Source organism: Nicotiana sylvestris, chromosome 3 (assembly GCF_000393655.2).
Source record: "Nicotiana sylvestris chromosome 3, ASM39365v2, whole genome shotgun sequence".
Classification (NCBI taxonomy): domain Eukaryota; kingdom Viridiplantae; phylum Streptophyta; class Magnoliopsida; order Solanales; family Solanaceae; genus Nicotiana; species Nicotiana sylvestris.
Genome location: NC_091059.1, coordinates 165,597,219 through 165,620,823, shown reverse-complemented (window position 1 = coordinate 165,620,823; position 23,605 = coordinate 165,597,219). Strand labels below are relative to the sequence as shown.

General features: G+C 37.5%; 4 protein-coding genes across 4 annotated transcripts; 3 read left to right on the top strand and 1 right to left on the bottom strand.

Annotated features, from left to right (window-relative positions):
• The first annotated feature begins 992 nt into the window (after positions 1 to 992).
• Positions 993 to 5,347, top strand: LOC104239369 (uncharacterized). The gene is made up of 7 exons (XM_009793996.2): positions 993 to 1,098; positions 2,630 to 2,752; positions 3,384 to 3,722; positions 3,815 to 3,861; positions 4,088 to 4,150; positions 4,702 to 4,834; positions 5,033 to 5,347. The coding sequence occupies exons 2-7, from the start codon at positions 2,647 to 2,649 to the stop codon at positions 5,062 to 5,064; spliced, it is 720 nt and encodes a 239-aa protein (XP_009792298.1). The 5' UTR covers positions 993 to 1,098; positions 2,630 to 2,646; the 3' UTR covers positions 5,065 to 5,347.
• A 672-nt stretch (positions 5,348 to 6,019) lies between these two features.
• On the top strand, positions 6,020 to 7,048 carry LOC104239368 (NDR1/HIN1-like protein 6). Its single transcript, XM_009793995.2, has one exon. The coding sequence runs from the start codon at positions 6,108 to 6,110 to the stop codon at positions 6,894 to 6,896; it is 789 nt and encodes a 262-aa protein (XP_009792297.1). The 5' UTR covers positions 6,020 to 6,107; the 3' UTR covers positions 6,897 to 7,048.
• A 422-nt stretch (positions 7,049 to 7,470) lies between these two features.
• Positions 7,471 to 10,683, bottom strand: LOC104239366 (uncharacterized). The gene is made up of 3 exons (XM_009793993.2): positions 9,657 to 10,683; positions 8,571 to 8,737; positions 7,471 to 7,930 (listed from the first exon to the last, which is right to left on the bottom strand). The coding sequence occupies exons 1-3, from the start codon at positions 10,635 to 10,637 to the stop codon at positions 7,723 to 7,725; spliced, it is 1,356 nt and encodes a 451-aa protein (XP_009792295.1). The 5' UTR covers positions 10,638 to 10,683; the 3' UTR covers positions 7,471 to 7,722.
• A 1,488-nt stretch (positions 10,684 to 12,171) lies between these two features.
• On the top strand, positions 12,172 to 22,639 carry LOC104239365 (asparagine--tRNA ligase, chloroplastic/mitochondrial). The gene is made up of 15 exons (XM_009793992.2): positions 12,172 to 12,668; positions 12,778 to 12,846; positions 14,349 to 14,459; positions 14,850 to 14,954; positions 16,049 to 16,186; positions 16,656 to 16,736; positions 18,386 to 18,463; positions 18,613 to 18,681; positions 18,799 to 18,873; positions 18,968 to 19,051; positions 19,165 to 19,251; positions 19,351 to 19,446; positions 19,528 to 19,602; positions 21,937 to 22,063; positions 22,329 to 22,639. The coding sequence occupies exons 1-15, from the start codon at positions 12,267 to 12,269 to the stop codon at positions 22,442 to 22,444; spliced, it is 1,713 nt and encodes a 570-aa protein (XP_009792294.1). The 5' UTR covers positions 12,172 to 12,266; the 3' UTR covers positions 22,445 to 22,639.
• The last annotated feature ends 966 nt before the right edge of the window (positions 22,640 to 23,605 follow it).

Sequence of the window (23,605 nt, the reverse complement as noted above, 5' to 3'; positions counted from 1 at the left end):
TAAGTTCTTTGACATCGTAATTACCTGTATTTCTCAGCTTGGATTGAGCTATGGTTGACTGGTTAATTGGTATGTAAGAGCCAGTTAGCTGCCTATGTTTCTTTCTTATTCTTTTCGGTTAGCTGCCTATCATTTTTCTTTTTTAGATAATCCACTAAGCAGTATGCGATTGAACATAATCAATCTATGCAAAGATGCCTATCAATGCCTAGCTGTTTTTAGCCATTTACTCCTTTTCTGGGGCCTAGAACAGTATCAATCTATGCAAAGATGCTTGTCCATGAGGTTCTGTTTCCTTGTACAAGTACCTAGTATGTACTTGGAACTTGATCGTTATTCTCTTATTCTGAAGTGAAGCCGCAAGAGTTTACATCGCTCGCTATTCAATTACTATTAGAAAGCTTAACATTGAATTTGAAACTAATTATCAATTGCAAACTGATTCACGCTTTATCAATTCTTTGCAAAATGGACCGCTATTTACGTTGCATACTTGTAGGTAAGGGTTTAATTTTTAATTTTTGTTTATCTAGACCAATACTAAATTCACGTTGTTAAATATACAAATCCAACCAAAGCAATAAAATCAGTTTTCTGTTCTAGTTTTTTTTTTCACGTGAAATACAAATTGAATTCATCAATCTATTAAAGTTAAAGATATAAATTTCCATGTGTTTGTATATACTTAGCAAGAATTGAACAAATCGTTTAACCTATTATCGTGGCTTCCAGGGAAAAATTACATTAATAATATGGTCTTAATGGGAAATACAAATTCTTTTTGGTCTTTTCTCCTTTCCCAGAGTAAACCAGCTAAATTAGCAAAATCGAAAAGGTTGGAGTATTACTGGATCAGGTTTGTTTGTACTATTGGACCAAATCCGGAGATATACATAGTGTAGGGACCAAAAGGTAAAATTTCAAGATCATATTTGAAACTGGATAACTATATGAGGACCAAAATTAAAATTTCCCAATCTAATTTGAAAACCCAACTTGGTAGGCAAACCCAATTTTGAAATGAATCTTCTTCCGCCAAGTTTTTGACAGTTGACCACCACTTTCCCTCTCTCCCTCGGCTTTGAGAAAATTTGAGATGTAAGTTCTCCTTCCTCTTTAGTAATCTTTACATGGTAACATCTTCTCTTGCTTGCTTTATTTTTGGCTCTATTTTGTAGGGTTGTGCTGATATGATATGCATTTGAGTATTAGTCATCAATTTTTCTGAAAATTTTCTCTTTTAGGAAAAGAATTTTGAGTAAAAAACCATAAAAGATGAAAATCTATCGTTATTGGGAGTTGTAGGTCAATTATCTTCGACTCATTTTACCAAATCCTTCTAAGTTCCTCAGCAACTGTTTTAAGTTTCTAAGGCATGTAAAAGTGTGAACTTTTGGAAAATATTAGTTTAAAATGTCAAATATCTAAATCATTCTTTTCACATGGGCCGTTGAGTAAGGGTAATATTAGACCACCCACTTGACAGTATACAACAACAACAAACCTAGTGAAGTCCTACAAGTGGGGTCTGGGAAGGTCATGTATACGCAAACCTTACACCTACAGAGCCCGGATAAGTCTTCGGCTCAGGAAAGATGGAAAGAAACAGTAGAAACAAGCAATATCAACAACAAACGCCAGAAAGATAATAACAACAAACTAATAGCCAGAAAATAGATGGAAGGAAGCAATAACAACAATCGTGGACCGCAACACGATATTAATAGGAAAACAACGTGTAAAATTAGCAATCTAAGAACAGGAGAAAAAAACTATCAGGCTAACCCTATAACCCTGGTATTGATCATAAATACGTTCGATTACCTACTAACCTTCGACCCTAATTCTCGACCTCCACGCCCTCCTATCAAGGGTCATGTCCTCGGTAAGATGCAGCTGCACCATGTCCTGTCGGATCACCTCTCCCCAATACTTCCTTGGCCTCCCTCTACTTCTTCTCATGCTCACCAAAGCCAACCGCTCACACCTCCTTATTGGGGTATCTGAGTTTCTCCTCTTCAGATGTCCGAACCATCTAAACCTCGCTTCCTGCATCTTATCCTCATGGAGGCCACGCACACCTTTACCCGAATATTTTCCTTCCTAATCTTATCCCACCTGGTATGCCTGCACATCCATCTCAGCATCCTCGTTTCTGCTACTTTCATTTCCGCCACTTGATAGTATATATCTCTAAATAAATTAATGTTACTTCACGAAGAGTATGAATTTCAGAGAATGGAGTGAACCAAGTACAAGCGTGAGATATTTCCTCATACCAATGAAAAAGGCAAAGCTTTGAATGAATTATTGATGAGATATATTTTTATGTTTTCTATTTATTTTATTGCGACAAATAGGGTACATGTATCATTTTCTTCTTAGTCAGTAAGAACAAATTGATCCTTGGGAGTGACATTGTGCCAGGAAAACTGGTAGGAAGTACTTTATATTTAATCTACTAGCAAGGACAAAGAAATGATAAACTCATTGGCTAATAACTCAAGCATAGGGTTAATTTGATCATTCTCTTTGCCAGACTGCCTTAGTTTAAACATGTTTTTGCTAATTACGAAAACTACTCATACAAGTGTATGCATGATTATCTAGTAAATTATTATGTTTTCAGAGAATTTGTATATCTCCATGCCAAGGCGGAGAGGAAAACCTCGCGCAAAAAGGGAGGTTGAAAAGGATGCTAATCAAGAGGAACATCAAGTGGAAAAGGAAGATGATATATTCAAGCAGGAAGGTATCATTTTTATTGTGCAAATGTTTGTTTGTTTTAACATTTGGAAGAAAAAGTATGTTGGTTGTTTTTTGAAAAAGGAAATTTTGTGAGAGGAAACAAGGCAAGAACAACAGCTGCAATTATTAATTGGGCTGCAGAAATCCTGAAGCAGGAAATATTATTTTGCTTGGTTGCAAGTCGTATGAGTGAAGCTATATCACAAAATACACATCTTTTATCCATTTTCGTATTATTTTGGTTGATTTCATCAAATAAGTGCTCTGTGTGACTAATTGGTTCTGTTATTTCTTTTCCTGCAAGCTGAAGAAAGAGGTAAAATATATCAATTTGCTTGGTCTAATACCTGCCATTTATGTGATGCTTTTTGAACGTAAGAGAAGGTTATGAAAACTGAAGATGAATTAAGAAAAGCTAAATGTAGAAGGAAAATATTTCTAGTCTGTGTTTGAGTTGGAATTTTTGAAGTGAAAAAAGTGGATATCAGATGATATTTGAAAGAATGTAACTACGAAGTGCTTAAACATGGTTCTGTTTTGTCCCTAATGAATTTTAATTTTCTCATTACCATCATGATTGTATCTCAGCAAATATCATTCACCTTATTGTTACTGAATCACTATCTATTTTTCAGCTGAACGTCAAAGTGCTGCTATCAGGGCTATTCGTGATGTGGAGATTGAACAGTTACGAACTATGATGCGATTGCTACGATCAAATTTTAGTAATGAACAACTTCAACTTCCAGTAATGCAATTTTTTGAGGAAAATTTTCCAAACCTGGCTATTGTAAGGAAGGAGAAACATGACCAATATGAAGTGCAATGGAAAGACGATGATGGTAATTTAAGCATGGACCAGTTTGATGGAAGGAATCTACATACTTCTCTTCTTCATAAACTGTCCACAGTGTATCCTGATTGCTCCAGTGCCATGCCATTATTTGGTGGATTTGAATTCTCAAATAAATCTGGTATCTTTAAATCTCTTTTTGGCCATCCTTATATGATATATCTAGACACTCTAGTTTATTTCTTCTGACTTAATTCAACTACATTTTGGCAGTTAAAACAGCCTTTTGTGGTGCCGAAAACCTGCAGATCAAGGGATTTGTATGTTCTATTGCAGTTCATTCCACTATTTCCTGCGGTTTATGTCATTGTGCAATTCATTTTGCACTACCACATTTCGAGTAACTTAGGTTGCACTGATGTTCCTATTTTGGGCTGGCTAAACTCTTGCATTTAAGATTTGGAAGTTGATGTGCCCTCGAGATGATTTCAACACTTGCTTATTCTTCTTTGTTCCTTATTTGCTATCTTTTTTTTTTCTGTGAAGGTCTTGGAAGAGCCATCTGATACCCAAATGCTTGAGCTGGCGGATACTATTCAGACACCTGGTGTATGATTTCTGTGCACTTTGTTGTTATTACTTGTTTGTGATATCATTTTCTCAACTTACCGGTTGATTTTGTTCGTTTCATTCTAAAGAAACATCTAAATAATGGGATGTATGAAGCATTATATTTCCTTCCTTTCTTATTTCTCTATCTGGATGACTAAACCTCTAGGTACTCTCTTGCGATATACCACTAAGCTTCATCTTTACTTAGTTTATTATGCTTTAGGAACAATGTTATGAACTAGTGGCATTACTAGATGACTAAACCTCTAGGTACTCTCTTGCGATTTCCTTCTTCTTTTTTTCCCCGGAAACAGCCTCTCTACTCCTTCGGAGTAGGGGTAAGGTCTGCGTACACACTGCCCTCCCCAGACCCCACTAGTGGGATTTTACTGGGTGGTTGTTGTTGTTGTTTCATTTCTTATGTAAGTGTGTGATGGTTCAATGAAGCTAATTTTGTTCCAAAGTTGCACGCAATTTTCTATCGATGTCTTCGCCAGTGTTGTGTGCTAGAGGCCATATTGATAGAGTAATAATTCTTTTGACTACAGGCATATAGTAACAGATTGTCTGTTGGGATGACTCCCAAAACTTTAAGGCTGCCTAAGCCTGGGGAAATGCTTCTATCTGTCCACGGCTCTCCTCTTGGTGTTTACAAAGAAGACAACATGGAAGCAATACATGGTATGTGCCTGTATGAGAGATGAATTTGTTCATTAGGAAGTTCATGTGGAAGTACTCTGTTTCACTTGCCAAATCTGCCTCTCCTTTTAATTATTTGGAGTGTCAAATTTCCTGCTGTGACATATCTGGACTGCTTCATTGTATGTAATCATGGTTTTTTTCCCCTTTTCCCTAATAAAGTGTTACTTGGTGCTGCAGAGTCGGAAGATGGAGGAAATGACTCTGCGTAATCTTTGTAATTTCTGAAACTTTTCATCAAGACTGACCCGTGCTCTTAGTGTTATTGAGAGTGTTCATAAAGCTCTTTGTCAGCCTCCTTTTAACTTGTTCACTTCCTTTTTCTGTATTCTCTTTTCCCCTTCCCTCTGACTCGGCAAGAGGTTGGCAGGGTTCGTCTGACTACTTTTGGGTAGCTATGCAGCTGGAAAAGGTGTTCTTTTTGTATATAATTTTGTTAGAGCAGACAAGATCTTTAGATTATAGATGGTCAAGTTCTTAAATACTTTGTGTTTTTAGTGTTAGCTCTAGTTTATCTGCATAATTTGACTGTCCTTTTTTATAAATCTTTCTTGAAAACCAGTCTTCCTTAGGATGGACTATGAATGATATAGGATGTACAAGTTGCAAATGAGCATGATTTAAGCAAGAAGAGGAGTTTAACTAGTTGAAACTTGATGAGGAACTTGTTAGACAGCAGGAGAAAGACATAACCAAAGATCCCTTATAAAAAAAAAGTTAGGTCAACTAAAGCAATGTCAACTTCCCCAGTCGATATTAACCATCACAATGCAAATAATTTCAACTAGGAATTAACTACTTACAAAATAAGGATATCAAAGTTAATCATTTCACTTAAACCCCTTTTCTGTGAATAGATGAACGTTTAAGTATGTAACAATATTAATACGTTTCGACTTGATATAGTTTGACGTGGCTGACTAGCTTACTTGTAGGTAAACTAAAACCGAGAAGTTATATTCGTTAGAGTTGATTCTCCACTTAAAATTCAGATGAGTCATTAATGCACTGTCGTCAAAACTCGTTATATAGCTTACCTACCTTTACATTTTCTTGCTATTAGGTGAAAGAGGCCGATTTAATTAACTAAACTTTAAAATAAACTATATAAAAAAGGAGAAACAATTGGCATTCTAACTTATATATATACAGCATATATAGCACAATACGTGAAAGAGATTCTTACTTGTATAGGCAGAGAAGTTTGTAATAAGTTGTTGATCAGAAAAAATAGCGTACTGAGTTAGTAACAACAATGACAGAAAATCAGAGGATACATCCAGTTGTGGACATGGAAGCACCACCAGCACCAGCACCAGCACCAGCACCAACACGTCCATTAGTGCCACGAGTCTCGTTTAAATCAGAAAAAGGCGATCCATCGCAGCTTCAACAGCCAATAACTAACCAGCCATTTACACGTACTGTTCCTGTAATGTATCCAAGACCACATAATAAGAAGAGAAGTTGCTTTTGCAAATGCATTTGCTGGACAATTAGCCTTATCATACTCCTACTTATCATTATTGCAGCAATTGGTGGCATTCTTTACCTTGTTTTCAAACCAAAGATACCTCAGTACTCTGTGGATAACCTCAGAATATCAGACTTAAGGCTCAATTTTGACATGAGCTTATATGCTAGATTTAATGTAAGAATCACCGCTGTCAATCCCAACAAGAAAATTGGTATCTACTATGAGAAAGGAAGTCGTTTGAGCGTGTGGTACAAGAATACACAGCTATGTCAAGGGTCTATTCCAAAGTTCTATCAAGGTCATCAGAATAAAACAGTACTCGATGTGGCCTTAACTGGGCAATCACAGTATGGTAATACATTGATGTCTGCAATTCAAGAGGCAGCACAAACTGGAAGAATACCATTAGATCTTAAGATTAAAGTTCCAGTTAGTGTTAAACTTGGGAAGCTTAAGTTAAGAAAGGTGAAGATATTGGGAGATTGCTTGCTGATTGTTGACAGCCTCTCTGCTAATAGTTTGGTCCGAATTAAGGCCAGTACTTGTAAGTTTGGATTGAAGCTCTAAAAACTTCTGCTTTGTATTCTACATGTTATTTACTTAGATTTTTAGTTCTGTTTTTTTTGTATTTTATTATTTTTTGGGATCTCTATACATGTCTGTGAGAAGATTTTGTCCATGGACATTTGGAGAATTCTATCACATTCATCTGCACACTATCATTTATGTTTGTTTCACTATTATTCATATTCATAACCAAACACTGGATGTTGCTTAATACTTGGCTCGACGCAATTTATGTCAAAAAATCCCTCATTAGTGCTTAGGTTTTGTTCTTCCAGAGTAGATTAAGGATTGATGTTGTGCTCCTACTCAGAGACAGACCTATGCTATACAGAGAGGGGGTCACTGTCACCCGTAAAATTCGGCAAAAGTTCCATATATACATGTATATTAGTGATATATTAATAGTGGGTACCCCATATACAAAGCAGATTTTAGTTGAATCCAAAAGTTCACCCCTGATCTTCAAATCCTAGGTCTGCCTTTGCTCCTACTTGACACTTTCGAAGCAAAGAACTAAATGTCGATGGCAAATGATTAAGATAATTGAGGGGTCATATTATCTTAAGAAGCATCATAGCTAACAAAAGCAGCTGCAATATACAAGGCATGAATTGTACAAAAGCCCATAAAACATCAACTACTCTGATATATACAAGTGTAGTAGCTAAGCAAGTTTCACAACTTCTTAGTCCAAACGAAGCGCCAAGCTTGGGTATCTCAACATCTCTTTCAACAGAAAATTATCAGATGACGAAATTCTAGGCTAAGTTTCACTAAGCCAATATGGAGCCTCAGGCTTGGGATCAAAATGTCATTGTCAAGGTGACTAATCGCCAACCAAGGCTCGTGGTCTATGCTCTATAGTAAACAGGGACATTCCTGTCTGTGAAACAGCTCTAACAAATGCCATGTTTGCAGTTATAGTAGGAGCATGCCAGTAATCACCGGTCCCAAAAACAACCTTGTTTTTTAACGCCAGTTTTCTGGTTGTTGGAAGGCTCATCAGCCGTTCTGACGGGCAATCTGGTACAACCCTGTTTGAGTTAATCAAATGATTAGCATATGGAATTCAAGGTGCAAATAAAAATGTAAAATGAAATTTAAGAAAAAAGAGAAGCGGGGAGGAAGAAAACAATTCAAGTGCAAGTCTTGACAAGCTCATCAAATCTATGCCACGCACAAATATGTGACATAATTTATGCCCGCAAATTAATATCCTTGCTGTCTGGATAAACATGAAATTTAATATACTTATCCACATAGATTTTATACTAAATTGTGTATTTGCAATGAATAGTACCCCTTTCCTTCATTGAGGTACAAGTGTTACTAACTTACTAATGTACCATCATGAGATTCAGGTTCGCAATTGTAACAGACTGATCAGAGGACTATGCCAGGAAATTCTATAATGGATTATACTAATGATGTTTATCATGCAGAGAAGTAGCTAGCAAAATTTACCTAAAGTTTGAACTCACATAGAAAGAAAAACAAAAATGTCAGCTTAGAGGATGTCAAGCACTTCATATCTTTCTTCCTTTTTTTAATTCTGGAGGTAAAAGGGGTGGGGATCCACAGAGCATGTACTGTTGAATGTTAGGATTTTTGCAATAAAGTTGTAGGCAAAGAAAACTTGTTGTAAGAAACATACTGAAATTATCAAAAATTCACCTAAGATGATTCAGAAAGTGCTTGGCTCTAGACTTCTCATTAGGCCCACCACACATTGAAACAAGCTCCTGAAATTCTGAACAAACACTTTCACAAATTATGCCTCTCTTTTGCAATATTACAGGCATCAGCTCCTTGTGGATTGGCTTTTCCATTTCAGAATTCACCTGGTGGAAACCGAGTACAACATAAACCAAAAAATGTTGTTACAATGGTTGCCAAATGCAAAAGTACAGTGGGTAAGCTAATAATATATGAGTGTTCATGGTTCATATAATAAGGTGATTTCTTTAGGACAGAAAACAAAGAGGAAAGAAAAAAAGGCAGCCCGATGCACTAAGCTCCCGCTATGCGTGGGTCCGGGGAAGGGCCGGACCGCAAGGATATTGTACACAGCCTTACCCTGCATTTCTGCAAGAGGTTGTTTCCACAGCTTGAACCCGTGACCTCTTCGTCACATGGCAGCAACTTTACCAGTTACGCCAAGGCTCCTCTTCACAGAAGACAAAGAGGACTTCAAATATAAGCAGTTGGTCATTTCCAACTCAGTACCGAGTTTAGTGCCTAACGATTGAATCACACTATTAACTTCCCCAAAATAAGGAATGCTAAAACTAGCAATTTGTTAAACTTATATATTCCAGGTTGTATAAATATGTGAACCATCAGTTGAAGTAGAAATCTGTTAAAATCATATCCAATTTACAATAGCTTAAATCTGCCAGTTCCTGCAAAATGTAACTTTAAAAGACCTTTTGCTTCGCGATCAAATCTAGCTACTCCACCAATCCGATAGTACATTTTTGTGAAAACGCAAACAATAAAAAATGGCATGGGACATGGATTTGCTATCGATCACTATAGAGGCAACTGATGTGCACATTCCTCATGATAAAATTTTTGAATCAACCAATGTCATCTCTGGCTGTAAAGCCACTAGCTCTTTCATAGGAGTCTCCAGGGTACATTAGTTCTATAAAGGACTCAATTGGTTATTAACAAAATCGAAACGAACAGAGAAATACTAAATAACCTCTCCAAACTTGAACAACAGAAGGGTTCCAACTTTTAACAAAGAGATTTCACCTGTCCAATCATGAACTCATAATTGCCCTTGAACCGATTCCTCAACTCACTCTCTGGTGTAGCAAGAATCCGATCAATACCTCCATTACTAATCCCGGACACTATAGCAACCAGTGCTGTCGTATCAAAATTAACCAATTCAGCTTCTTCAACATCAAAAGGGGACCAACTCCTCAATGCTGACACAAGAGCAATAAAAGATTCACCCAAATTTACGTCATAGCTAACATCCTTAATATGCACCTTCTCTAAATTCCCAGATTGGTCTGCTAATATTTGTCCATCTTTATTAATAGGAGAAAAAGAACCAATCTTTATTTCTAAAACACATGCCTTTTCAAAAGACTTTCCTAGTACACTTACCCAATCCCCATCCTCTAAATCATCATAAAACTCACAATCAAAATCAGAAAATCCAAACCCCAGATCAGTAGTAGCTCCAAATTCATATTTCAGCTTCTCAATAATGCAACTTTGAAGCCCATTTGAGAAGAAAAGTATAATAGAACAAGGCCTCACTGTAACGCACGACTCTTCGGCAGCAACCATGAGGTGAACAATTCTGTTTCTTAACCCTTTGTTATTCTTCGTTTTCTCCGAATCTTGCCAAGAAATGTACCTGGGATTTCTGTCGGATACTATGAACCAAACTGGGTTTCCATTAAAAGAACAAATTATGTCGACGTAAATGCTTTGCTGTGGAACTTTGGATGAAATCGAAATGGGTTTGCAGACTCGTGAAACGGATGTTATTAGTGGGTGTTGGAAAACGTGAACGACGGATTCGAGATATCCAATGTTGGTGCTGAGTTTGAGAGGTGAGCTGTTAACGCGGTTGAGGAAAGATAGCTCAGAATTGATTAGCCTTAAAAGGGTAGTTTTCCATGAGGATTGAGTAGTAGTTGACAAGGTTGAAATTCGATGTTTGAGGGCCTTACATCTCCTCTTGGCCTCTTCCACTACCACTTCGCCGCTTTCCATTGTCGTGCTCGGTCTTCTCTTTCTTTCCTCAAATTGAGTCTATGCTATTTTTTCAGAAAATTATAGAACTAGTCCTTCATCTTTGAGAGTTGGTTCAATATAGTCCTCTAAATGTAAGACAGTGTTTGGATTAGCTTAAAAACTGCTCAAATCAACTTAAAAATACTTTTGGCCTTCTTTGAGTGTTTGGATACATCATAAAAGTGCTTCTAAACCAAATGCTTTTAAGCTACAATACCAAAACAAGGCAAAAGCAACCTGAAATTTTTTAGTTTTTATGTTTACAGCACTATCTTTTATAATTATGAATAAAAGAAAAATGTGCTACTGTTTTATGTATAATACATGGCTATAGTTATTTTTAACGAAAATTGACTCGAGAGAAATATGAACGGCTAAGAAAAGTTATCTGAACATGCTTCTCATTATTCATTTCTCCATTTTTGTACCCTTGAAATATTCATAACTATGAGATTATAATAACAAATGATCTCTCATCCCCTCCCCTTAATAGTAATGAAATTTACAAATTAAATAATTAAGGGTATTGTCGAGGATTCGAATGAGATACAAATATTAATTTATTTGCAAGTTCATATAATTGATAGAAAATAAAACGAATGGTGTATTCAAATGGCTTAAGTATTAACATACAAATCGTGCAAAACACATTCATAAAAGTTTGTACCAACATATTTTTCCAATTTAAATAACTAACATGCTATTCATAAGACAATTTTTGTCAAAGATGATCATGATGTATATTCTAGTAACAATTGAGCCTAAAGTGCTTAAGTTAGGTGCATATTTAACATTAGACCATTCCTCGAACATGAGTGGGTATTTTTGTTATTTTCTCATATTTCTTTTAAGACCTACAACTCTTTGAGAACTATTTTCATCCTAAGTCCTTTTAAATTGTACCTGTTCAGTCTAATAATTTTTTCTATAATAATTTAAATATCTAGAAATGCAACTTATCAAAATGTGATAATGCAATATCAAATTTTAATTTTAAATTACTTGGATCATACATTACAACTACTCTTTTTTATTTTATTATAATAACCTTTTATAGTAAATTTTGGAATCGATTGAATTTAATCAAATATGATGATGAAATTTATCAACTAATAATTACTGAAGTTATCGTCGTGCTGATGACAAGACTTTGTCACTCGACTATGAGTTCCTAAAATATTACACTGCATAATCTTGACAACAAAGTTGTTTAATAGGACTAAACTATAATAACCATGCAATTAAAGAAAAAGCTTGTAACAAATCTTTAATAAACTAAAATTGTAAAATTTAACACAACACATTAACTTGTTTAGTTTAATAATTCGCCAAAATTTATAAAAATTCACAAGAATCAAAAGTACACATATTAATTAAGTGGAAGTAAAATGTACTGAACCAGTAATTACAAGGACTAGAATCGAAATTTGTCAATGTTTACGGGATTAAAAGCACAATTTTCCTTTGTAATGAAATAACAAAAAAATAAAAATAAAAATAAAAATGGGTGGATCCCATAACCGAGACGCCCCGGGTTTGCGGATAGCCGGATATGGGTTAGTAAAAAACCAGTGGCAGATGTAGCAATACACAAGACTTGCTGAAAAAATGGCTGGTGCTCTGTCTCCAGCCACCACTCTCCGCCTTAAACCCTTCTGCACCGTACGGTTCTTCACTCATTATCGCAAACCCATTAAACTCTTAACCCCCAATTACTACTCATCCTTTCCTCTAAAGCTACGCACCATCTCAATTCCAGCACCCTACCGTCGACGGAGCTTTTGCTCTGTAGTCTCCGCCGCTATTTCCTCCGGAGAAGCAGTTGAAAAACCCAAATTTGAGCAAAAAGATGGTGTAAAAACTGAGCAAGTTAGGGAATTTAAAAAAAGGTTGAGTATTGTTGACATAAAAGGAGGGCCTGACGAAGGTTTGGGCCGCCTGGGGGAGACTTTGGTGGTTAGAGGTTGGGTTCGCACGGTTAGGGCTCAGAGCAGCGTTACGTTTATTGATGTAATGTCATAACTTGAAACTCGTGGAGTTGGTGTTTTGTTTTATTTTGGTTTTAGCATATGTGTTTGTTTAAGATTGTAATTTTTTTGGCTGTTTTGTTTATGTGCAGGTTAATGATGGTTCTTGTCTTTCAAATATGCAATGTGTTATGGGCTCTGATGCTGAGGGTTATGATCAGGTACTTTATTATATATAGAGCTACCAAAAAGTACTTTATGCAGGTAAGTGAGGAGGCTTATGTGGATATTCCTCTAACTGTTTTTAGCTGTACTGAGTAAGAGACTGGCCAGCTTAATAATGTTAGAAATTACATTGGTCTTTATTTTGAGCTGATCACTTATAATCATATGCTCAAGCGCGTAACTTTTGAAATGTTCAGTTTGACATTTGCCGAGTTGCATTTATGTGGTTTATATTTATAATTGTGAAGAAAGAAATTAAAAAATTTATAGGTAGGTTCTCAGGAAAGATGATTTCTTTCACTGGTCCTTGTGAATTTGGTTTTCGAAGCTTGAGGAGTTCAATGTTGAAGGAAAGATCTTCTGAAGAATTGTATAATTTAGCTACCTCACACTCAGACATTGGACATGGCCAAGCATTCACTTAGAGGGCCGCTTTTGTATTGCATTACCTAGGTGTCAAACAACATGCTATGCCACTTGGATAACTATTCTTGGAAATGCTTAGTTCTTGTGTAATCTGAAGTAGGTTATGAAGGTGTCATGCATGTGTCTGCTCTTTGCTATTTCCTTCATGTGGTTCAATAGGTACTAGATAATGCGGTACATAGTTGTGCGCTATGTTGCGCAGACTCTCCAAAACAGCTGCCGTACCCGTGTTGGGTCCTTAAAAAATGCATTATTTTTGGACGACCCGGCATGCACCCATCGACATTTTCAGAGAGTCCGAGCAATATAGGTTGTGTGCACTTGACTTGGATTGCTGATAATAAGTAAAATATAAAGGTGACTTTGAGGTGCGCACAATGGGGTCAGGATACCATTGCTATATAACGAATACAAATGTGATCTCAGTAAACAAAGATTAAAAGAGAAAAGCAGAAAAAAGTTGGAGGTGGGATTCAAAAGGAAGTTATCACCATCCAATAGAGTGACTTTTACTACCTTTTGCTTTTTCTTGTATTGGGTGTTTAGAGTGCTATTTTACGAATAAAACTATGACTAGCTTCACCGGTTGAGTTACAGCAATCGCCTCCCTCAATTAAGAGGACATATTGTATTTCATCTTCACATAAAGTTCAATGACTAATTTCGTGGGAAGCAATGGATCAGCAGAAGTTGATTTACATGTCAGATCATGTATCAAAACTTGTTCATAGTGATTTAGTAATCCAAGGAAAAAAATATTTCTAAAAAGCTCCAGATTGCACCTAGGGGATAGTAAAACTTTGAGATTCATGAAAAAAAAACATGGATGTAACTTTTTTCTTCTTTTCTTAAGATCCTTTCTTTCTCTTTCTTCTTTCTTTGGAAGATGCTTCTTACATGAGAATATATCTTTTAAGGCTCCAACATTATTGATAGTTTTTTTAAGGCTCCAATTTCGAACAATGTCCCTCTGATGTAAGAAAACTTATAGACTTTAATTTCATGGGTTATTTGAGTTGTTTGGCCTCTCGTCTCTTATCTACGTTAACTTTGTCTGATGCTTTTCTTACAGGTAGACAATGGCTCAATTTCAACTGGTGCATCAGTATGGATAGAAGGTACTGTGGTCGGCAGTCAAGGATCAAAGCAGAAAATAGAGTTGAAGGTTCAGAAGCTTGTAGTGGTAATTGATTTTAACCTATTTCATCAATTTTCTATTGCTTAATTTACGAGCATGCTTACACATCCTTAACACTGAAGTTATATTTTTCTTCTTTTGATAACTAGCCTTGAATGCCTTTATCCAAAAAATTAGCCTTGAACCTAAGAGCAACTACCTTCGACTCAGGATTCTTGACTTAGTGATTTGTAAAGAGAGGAAATGAGAAGCACAAGACCAACTGAAAACTGAGTAAATGCCAACAGGAATGATGCACGTAATTACAAATATTCTCTGTTACGAATAAGCTTATCGATTTTTGCTATAACTAATCTAATCAGCATTGCTGTTGTATTTGTACATTATGTACTGGTCATTTAATCACTATGCTTGCTCGTACTTGTTTCCTCACAGGTTGGTAAAAGCGATCCTTCTTTCCCTATCCAGAAGAAAAGGGTCAGCAGAGAATTTTTGAGGACGAAAGCTCACCTTCGCCCTCGAACTAATACCTTTGGTGCGGTATGAGTTGGGACTGTTGCAGTGTTATTATTTGTAGTTTTCGAATTTCTCGTTTTATTTTACCCAGATACTCTGAGGAGGTTATGGAATATCCATGTAGTTTGGTAGGGAAATGGTGCTAATTGTATGTAATTATGCCCTATGCTATTTCGTGATCCATGCTATAGGTTTGTTTTTTTACCTGCTTACATGCAGTACTCAGTTTTCCCTTTCTGTTTGAGATACTTGTGAATATCCTCCTTACGCTAAGGGAATTTAGCTAGTTGCCCTGTAATTGAAATAAAATAATACTTACTCCTTTTCTTAGCATGACATCTTTTTTCATAAAATTATCTCCACTCATATCTAAACTTACGGCAGTCCCTAGCAGCCTCTGATCAGAGGGTACTAGAGCCGAACTGCCCTTGCATTGAGCCTTCATCCTTTCTGTATAGAATCAGTCAGTTTCATGCCCCCCACAACTCCACCCCCAAACCCCAAAAAAAAAAGAAAAAAAAATCCTTTCCTTTTCCCTACATACCAAAAATGAAAAAAGTTCTTTGGGTCGCCGATCCGATAAGAACACAGATATAACTGGTGATTGGAATGGAATTATAAAATAGTTACATGAGACCTATATGCAAGTAAATCACACTGGACAGCAATTCTTCTCAGCTAGTTCTTAAATTCAAGGTTCTTGTCCTTTTCCAAGGCAAGTAATGCTGATTCTTTAAACACCTATAAGTTACATTGCCCGAATCAAGGAGTGCTATTTCCCCTTTTGGTTGATTTTCCTAGAAATGATAAATAATTTGATTACTATTAAGAGTAGCTGGTAGCTGGATACAATTGATGTTGGCAATAAAACCAATAGGCTTGACATTTTTGAAGGATAAATTATCTTCTATTAACAGCCTTAGATTAATATAAAGGGGTGATTGGCTTGATTAGTGAAATCACTCTTGGGGTGTATTACCTTGGGAGTTAAATCCGGCAAGCTTAGAAGCCATTATGTTTCCTGTATATATGATCGATTTCTCTGTTTCTCTGGATATGCAAACTTTTATTGTATGTTGTTTTTTGTCGATCCCTAATTTTATGTCAGCTTCTTTCAGGTTTCAAGGGTGAGAAATGCTCTGGCCTATGCTACACACAAGTTTTTCCAAGAAAATGGCTTTGTTTGGGTCTCGAGTCCAATAATCACTGCTTCTGACTGTGAAGGAGCTGGTGAGCAATTCCGTGTGACCACCTTGGTATGTCTATGTTGATTTAATGTGCATCTGCAGCGGCCCAGCTCCCTTCAAACCTCTTCCCTAGAACTAAGAAAGAGAGGGAAAGAAAAACTAAAAGCTAAACACTGACCTTGGTTGAGGGCTAGAAGGATGATGTATTTGAAGTTTATAATTCTATTTAACTGAATTTTGCGCTGTCGAAGTCTTGTTAGTCTTGCAGAAATCCTGTTTTAATTTGCCTTCTGTTGGACATAGATTGTTTCCTATGACTTAACTTTATCTTGAACTCTTTCTTCATCATTAATTTTTTTTCTTGCCCCTGTGCATATGCTTTGTAAGATATACTCCTTTCTTACATGATTATTTCTTTTTAATTCATCCAAATGCCAACAATACTTATGTTCAGTTCAAATAATGAAACAGAACTTTGCTTATAATCTTTCTTATGAAATATCTCTTGTGCTGAGTAAGATGTTTGTTTACCTAACAGATTCCGACCACCAAAGAAGGTGGAGATTCACCAGTTAATGCTATCCCTACTACTGAATCTGGTTCTGTCGACTGGTCGCAAGTAAGTAAATCAACAACTAGGGGTCTTTGTTCATTTCAGAGTGAAATTTATTAGGTAGCTAATTAAAGTCTTTTGCTAGTCGATATCATTACAAGCAAAATAAACTTTTTTTTTTTGATGGGTAAATAATATATTATATAAATATTTGCACTAAGCCAGTGCAACATGCGTAATTACATGTTGTGCAAATCAGCAATTGCGTCTAAAATATCATCTACATCTGGTGCAAAAGCCAGTTTGCACCAAAAAGCGATCAACAAAATGCAATTAAGTTTAAGGCTTTGTAAATTTCTTCTTTTGCCTTCAAAAATTCTATTGTTTCTTTCAAGCCAGACGGACCACCAGATAACTTGAGGAACAGTGTTCCAGGTCTTTTGAGCTTTCTTGCATAGACCCTCCCTGGTCCAGCACTTCAGCATTTCTGAAATGGAGTTAGGCATGGTCCAAGACATACCAAATATTGAAAAGAACATGTTCCATAACTGGTTTGTAACCTTGCAATGCAAAAAAAGATGGGTAGCATCTTCAGATTGTTCTTCACATAAAGGACATCTGCTGCACAGCTTGAAACCCCTCTTTCGGAGATTGTTTTCTGTGAGGCATGCCTCCTTAGCCACAATCCAAGAGAAGCAAGAAACCTTTAAAGGTGCCATGTTGTACCATATTTTTTTCCAAGGCCATAACTCACTGTTGCTAAAACCCAGCATACTGTAACAGCTTTTAATTGAAAAAATGCCCTTGGGGTGACCCTTCCAACTGATAGAGTCCATTTTGTTGTGATCCAAAACAGTGTTGCTTAGCATTTGTAGCAAGAGGCCTACGCTCTCCATTTCCCAATCATTAAAATTCCTTCTAAGACTCAAATTCCAGCCTTGCAATGTATAGAAATCTGCAATTGCCCCATTGTGACGCTAGGATAGATTATAAAAATCTGAAAATTGGTCTTTTAGTGGCATATGACCCAACCATGCATCTTCCCAAAACCTGATTTTCCTTCCATTGCCAAGAATAAAACCCATGTGTGACTCAAACTTGTTCCAATGCCCTCTAATATGTTTCTATAAACCGATGCCATGAGGCACTCTAGGCTCTTTGGTGCGCCATGGATTGTCCAAAGAAAACTTTTCCACCAAAGTTCTCCTCCAAAGTGCATTTTCCTCCATGTTGAATCTCCAATGCCACTTCATCAGAATGATTCTTAAGGTTTTTAATTCCCAGACCCCCCTTCCTTTTGCCTTTGATGACTGTTTTCCAATTTACAAGGCAAATAGGCTTTGATAGTTTATTGCCATTCCAAAGAAAATCTCTCCTTAATTTGTCCATGCGTTTCAACACTGAAGAAGGAGTCAGAAATAGAGACATGGTGTAAGTGGGTAGTGCGTCAAGCACACTGTTGATTAAAGTTATTCTACCACCCAGGGAGAGATATTGTCTCTTCCAATTCGCCAACCTTTTTTCCATCTTCTCAAGGACCTCATTCCAAATTGACACTGATTTGTATTTGGCTCCTAAAGGTAACCCCAGATATTTTGTAGGAAACTTTTTAAGTTCTGAAATTTAATAGGTATATGCAGTTATGCACTTGATGTTGGATTTTGTCATGAAATTGTCTTTTTCTTCTTCTTGTAAATTACATCTTTTTGTTACAGGACTTCTTTGGGAAACAAGCATTTTTAACAGTGTCTGGGCAACTCAATGGTGAAACATATGCTACTGCTCTCTCCGATGTAGAGTCTGCTCTCACTTTTCAATTTCATATGCTACTGCTTTCTCTGGCTGATAACCACTTATCCAGCTTGATCTCTCCATCACAAAATCGTTTCATGCTTGTCTTCTTTGCTCTCAAAGTCTAACAATGTCGTATATCTGTCTCCAGATCTATACTTTTGGCCCCACATTTAGAGCAGAAAATTCCAACACTTCCAGACACTTAGCAGAATTTTGGGTAATTACATTCGAACTGATAAAATGTGGTGGAACTTCTCTTTTATTTCTTTCCTTGTATGCGGATATTTCAGATGCGGGCACACTAAAATGTTGACACTAATTTATATTGTATAAGATGATTGAACCAGAACTAGCTTTTGCGGACTTGGATGATGACATGGCCTGTGCTACTGCCTATCTCCAGTATGTAGTATGTTACTTTTCACATCTTGCTGTCCCTTGGTGCATATTCATAACTTGGTCTCACCATTAGACTTTTGTATTGACGTAACTCTGCTTGGAAGGTGCAATATGTGTTGGAGAATTGCAAAGAAGATATGGATTTTTTCAATACTTGGATTGAGAAAGGGATCATCAATAGACTAAGTGTACGGATTTCTACGAACTCATGCGTTTTCTTCACAAAATATTTTCCACAACCTTGGTGCTCTACAGTGTGCACCAAATAGTTGGTCCCGTTGTAATCATAGGCTCCCTGCAGGATGTTGTTGAAAAGAACTTTGTGCAGTTGACGTACACTGACGCTGTTGAGCTTCTATTAAAAGCAAAAAAGAAGTTCGATTTCCCGGTATGTCTGCTTTATTTGCATGCTTTCTCACTTACAGCTCCCCGTACACACTCCTGTTACCTTGCCTAGAAAAGTAATGGCTGCTTCTGCATTTGGTAGGTGAAATGGGGATGTGATTTGCAAAGTGAGCATGAACGATATATCACCGAGGAGGCTTTTGGTGGATGCCCTATAATTATCAGAGACTATCCGAAGGTTTAATTTCCTATCAAGTTGCATTTATTGTGCAAACTCTATGGGGATTTCAGATAGTTGATGGTGTTCCTTAAATTTCAGGACATCAAAGCATTTTACATGCGACAGAATGATGATGGAAAGACTGTTGCAGCCATGGATATGTTGGTACCTCGGGTAGAGTCTAGAAACTTAATTAATACTTTAGTTTGTTTTCAGTTTGCTTTGACAAGTTGTACAACGTAAAACAAATCAGTTTTTTTCATTAGCTGTTATACATTTGCACTGACATACACTGCTTGCAGCATCAAGGATCTGATGAGACATAAAATCCCATTTTTAAAGGCTTATTTTTTTTACTGAAACAAGCAACAGCAACAACTACCCAGTAAAATCCCACAAAGGGGTACGCAGACCTTACCCCTACCCCGATAGGGCAGAGAGGCTGTTTCCGATAGACCCTCGGCTCAGAAAAACGACAATAAAAACAAGAAAAGACAATTCATTAGTAACTCCAATAGAAACCGTAATAGTAACAGAAGCATAACAACCAAAAGATAAATGACATGCAATAACAATAGCCAACATCCAAGGCCCGGGGCTAAGAGAAAGAGCAAGGATAGTGTGAACTCAACATAAACTGTAAGCCATCTAAGATCAACCCTAATCCAACCCCGCCTCACCCCCGGTATGAAGGAAAGCTCTACTACCCCCTAACCTACAACCCTAATGCTTGACCTCCAGACCTTCCTATCAAGGGCCATGTCCTCGGAAATCTGCAGTCGTACTATGTCCTGCCTAATCACCTCTCCCCAATACTTCTTAGGCCTCCCTCTACCTCTTATCGTACCCACCACGGCCAACCGCTCACACCTCACCGGAGCATCAAGGCTTCTCCTCCGCATGTGCTCGAACCATTTGAGCCTCGCTTCCCGCATCTTATCATCCACAGGTGCCACGCCCACCTTTTCCGAATATCTTCATTCCTAATCTTGTCTATCCTAGTGTGCCCGGACATCCACCTCAGCATCCTCATCTCTGCTACCTTCATCCTCTGGATATGAGAGTTCTTAACCGGCCAACACTCTACCCCATACAACATGACCGGTCTAACCACAGTTCTATAAAACTTACCTTTGAGTATCGGTTGCACTTTCTTGTCACGCAAGACTCCAAATGCAAGCCTCCATTTCCTCCAGCCCGCTCTTATACGGTGAGTGACGTCTTCGTCGATCTCTCCGTCCCCCTGAATCATCGACCCAAGGTACTTGAAGCTATCTCTCTTTGGGATGACCTGTGATCCAAGCATCACGTCCCTGCCTACTTCCCTCGACTCAACGCTAAACTTGCACTCTAGATACTCCATCTTAGACCTGCTCAATTTGAAACCCTTAGACTCGAGGGTCTGTCTCCAAACCTCCAACCTCTCGTTAACACCGACCCTCGTTTCATCAATTAGGACTATGTCATCAGCAAATAACATACACCATGGCACATCCCCTTGAATATGGTGTGTCAGTGCATCCATCACCAAGGCAAATAAGAACGGGCTAAGCGCAGAGCCTTGGAGTAATCCCATAACAACCGGGAAATGCTCCGAGTCGCCTCCCACAGTCCTAACCTTAGTCTTAGCACCATCATACATGTCCTTGATCGCTCTTATGTAGGCTACCGGCATGCCTTTTGCCTCAAGACATCTCCAGAGCACCTCCCTAGGGACCTTGTCATATGCTTTCTCCAAGTCAATAAACACTATGTGCAGATCCTTCTTCTTATCCCTGTACTGTTCCAAAAACCTCCTAATAAGGTGGATAGCTTCCGTAGTGGAGTGACCCAGCATAAACCCAAACGGGTTGTCGGATATAGACGTCGTCTTCCTCACCCTCGCCTCCACCACCCTCTCCCAGGCTTTCATGGTATGGCTAAGTAACTTGATACCCCTATAATTGTTACAACACTGGATATCACCTTTGTTTTTGAACAACGGTACCACTGTACTCGACCTCCACTCCTCCGGCATCCTCTCCGTCCTAAAAACAACTTTTACTGAAACAAGCATTTCGAAAATTTGTCGCATGTATACATTCTCCATCCATATTGATAGTACATTATAACCTGTCAATAAGTTAATCCCTATAATGATTTGTCTGACTACGGTTTAATTAGTAGTTGTGTCTGTACAATAATCAAGTGGTCTCTGTTTTCCTTTTTTCCTTTTTGAGATGGGGCATTCACAGTAGAAACACAGTATACTATTTATAGTATACTACTCATGTATGAATGTGAACTCTGAGCATAGCCAATGCACTATTACAGTTTTGGATTGCCAGAAACTCACTAATGCTTTTTCTTTTACTGTGTCTGCTTGGCTGGTTATATTGTTTGTGGTTGACTTAGAGCTGTGGATTTCATTATTAATTAAGTTGAACCAGTTAAAATCATGATGTACAATTTTGTTCTAAATGTCATTAGTGAACTTATGATGGATTTCTTTTTTTTTTTAAATGTCAGGTCGGGGAACTTATTGGTGGAAGTCAAAGGGAAGAACGCCTTGAATACCTAGAAGAACGCTTGGATAACTTGAATCTCAACAAAGAAAGCTTTTGGTGGTATCTTGATCTGCGTCGTTATGGTTCAGGTGTGTGAATTTGTGATGAATTTCACATTTTTTACTTGTTGTACATAGTTATGTGCATAGTGATGCATGTCACTTTATTTTGGATCCTACATGCTAATATTGCTACCTTAAATCCTTTTACTGCAACTTGTCTTCATAATACTTTCCTGCAAGTCCTTTATGAGAAAAGACAACAGTAAATTTGCACGCCCAATGTTCATCACCTCCTAGTTTACATTTTCACGAAACAGATTTTGATTGGACATCTCCTTTTCTTATGTTGTAGTTCCTCATGCTGGATTTGGATTAGGCTTCGAAAGACTTGTGCAATTTGCGACTGGAATAGACAACATAAGAGATGCAATACCTTTTCCTCGGACACCCGGCTCTGCTGAATTTTGATTTGTGACACTCCCACTGTACTCGTAATATATCTTGGAAAAAAGCTGGATCAGTCAGAAAGGTGCAATTTCACCAATACTAGGCGTGGAAGTTAGTCATTGTACCATACCAATTTTTTGTGATCATAAAGACCTGACAAGTTGCTCGGTCTAACGCACCGTTGCCTTTAAAGGAAATTTAGACCTTTTTTCTCCATGTCTTTTACTTACTTTCTTTTTCTCTGTCTTCTTTTTGCCCTTGAAGCAACACCTTACCATGCACACGCAACCCCTCCCCCCTTCCTCAACCAGAGAAAAACAAAATTTAAAGAAAGCAATTTGTGTAATTAACGTTGGTTAAGTGGCTCTAAAACTTGTGACTTGTGAGAAATAAAGAAACTAATCAAACTATGGTGTTAGTGTCAAATCTTCAGCCTTTGAGCAAAGACTTTTTTTAGTAAGTTTACTCTTAGTTAAAGTTCATTGGTGTTCATATTTAAGTGTAATTCAACTCAGCATCACTCAACTGCAACATTTCAATGTGGATAGTTTTGCTCCCCCTATTGGGGTTCACTCGCACCAAAGATGTGAGGGGAAAAGGTTCTGAAAATATACTTGAGGACTTTGTTTTTCTCTGCTCAAAAATACAAAAAACCTTTGGTTTCAGTAAGAGCCAGAAATCTTTCGGCCCTCCTCCTTCCTTAGTGTAGACGACCAACAGTTTGGAACGTGATACAATAAAGTTTTCCAAAATGACAACCTACTAGAACCCCCCCCCCTCCCAAACCCACCCACCCACACAATAAGGCGCAGCAGCAGCTCGAAGAGAAAGCTCTCAGAGCAACCACCACTTTAATTTGTCATACACTTGCAGTAAAAACTGCTTTAAATACTAGAAAAAGGAAGGTAGAGCCATAAATGCTCTCCTCCTGTTGTGTTTTATATAAGATAAAATGTAGTCACAAGTTTTACTTTCCCTTTCCACCCGACCACTCGCACCAAACAAAGTTACAAAGGCAACTCTCCGTTTCTTTTTCCTCTTTCTATTTCCCTTATCCATCTCCATATTTTCACGAGTTTTAAACAGACGATGAAATTTTCTAATTTCTTCAAGTAATCGAGTATTGTTCCGTAAAACCCGTAGCCAAAGAAATCTAACAGGGAAGAAAATGACTTTTTAACC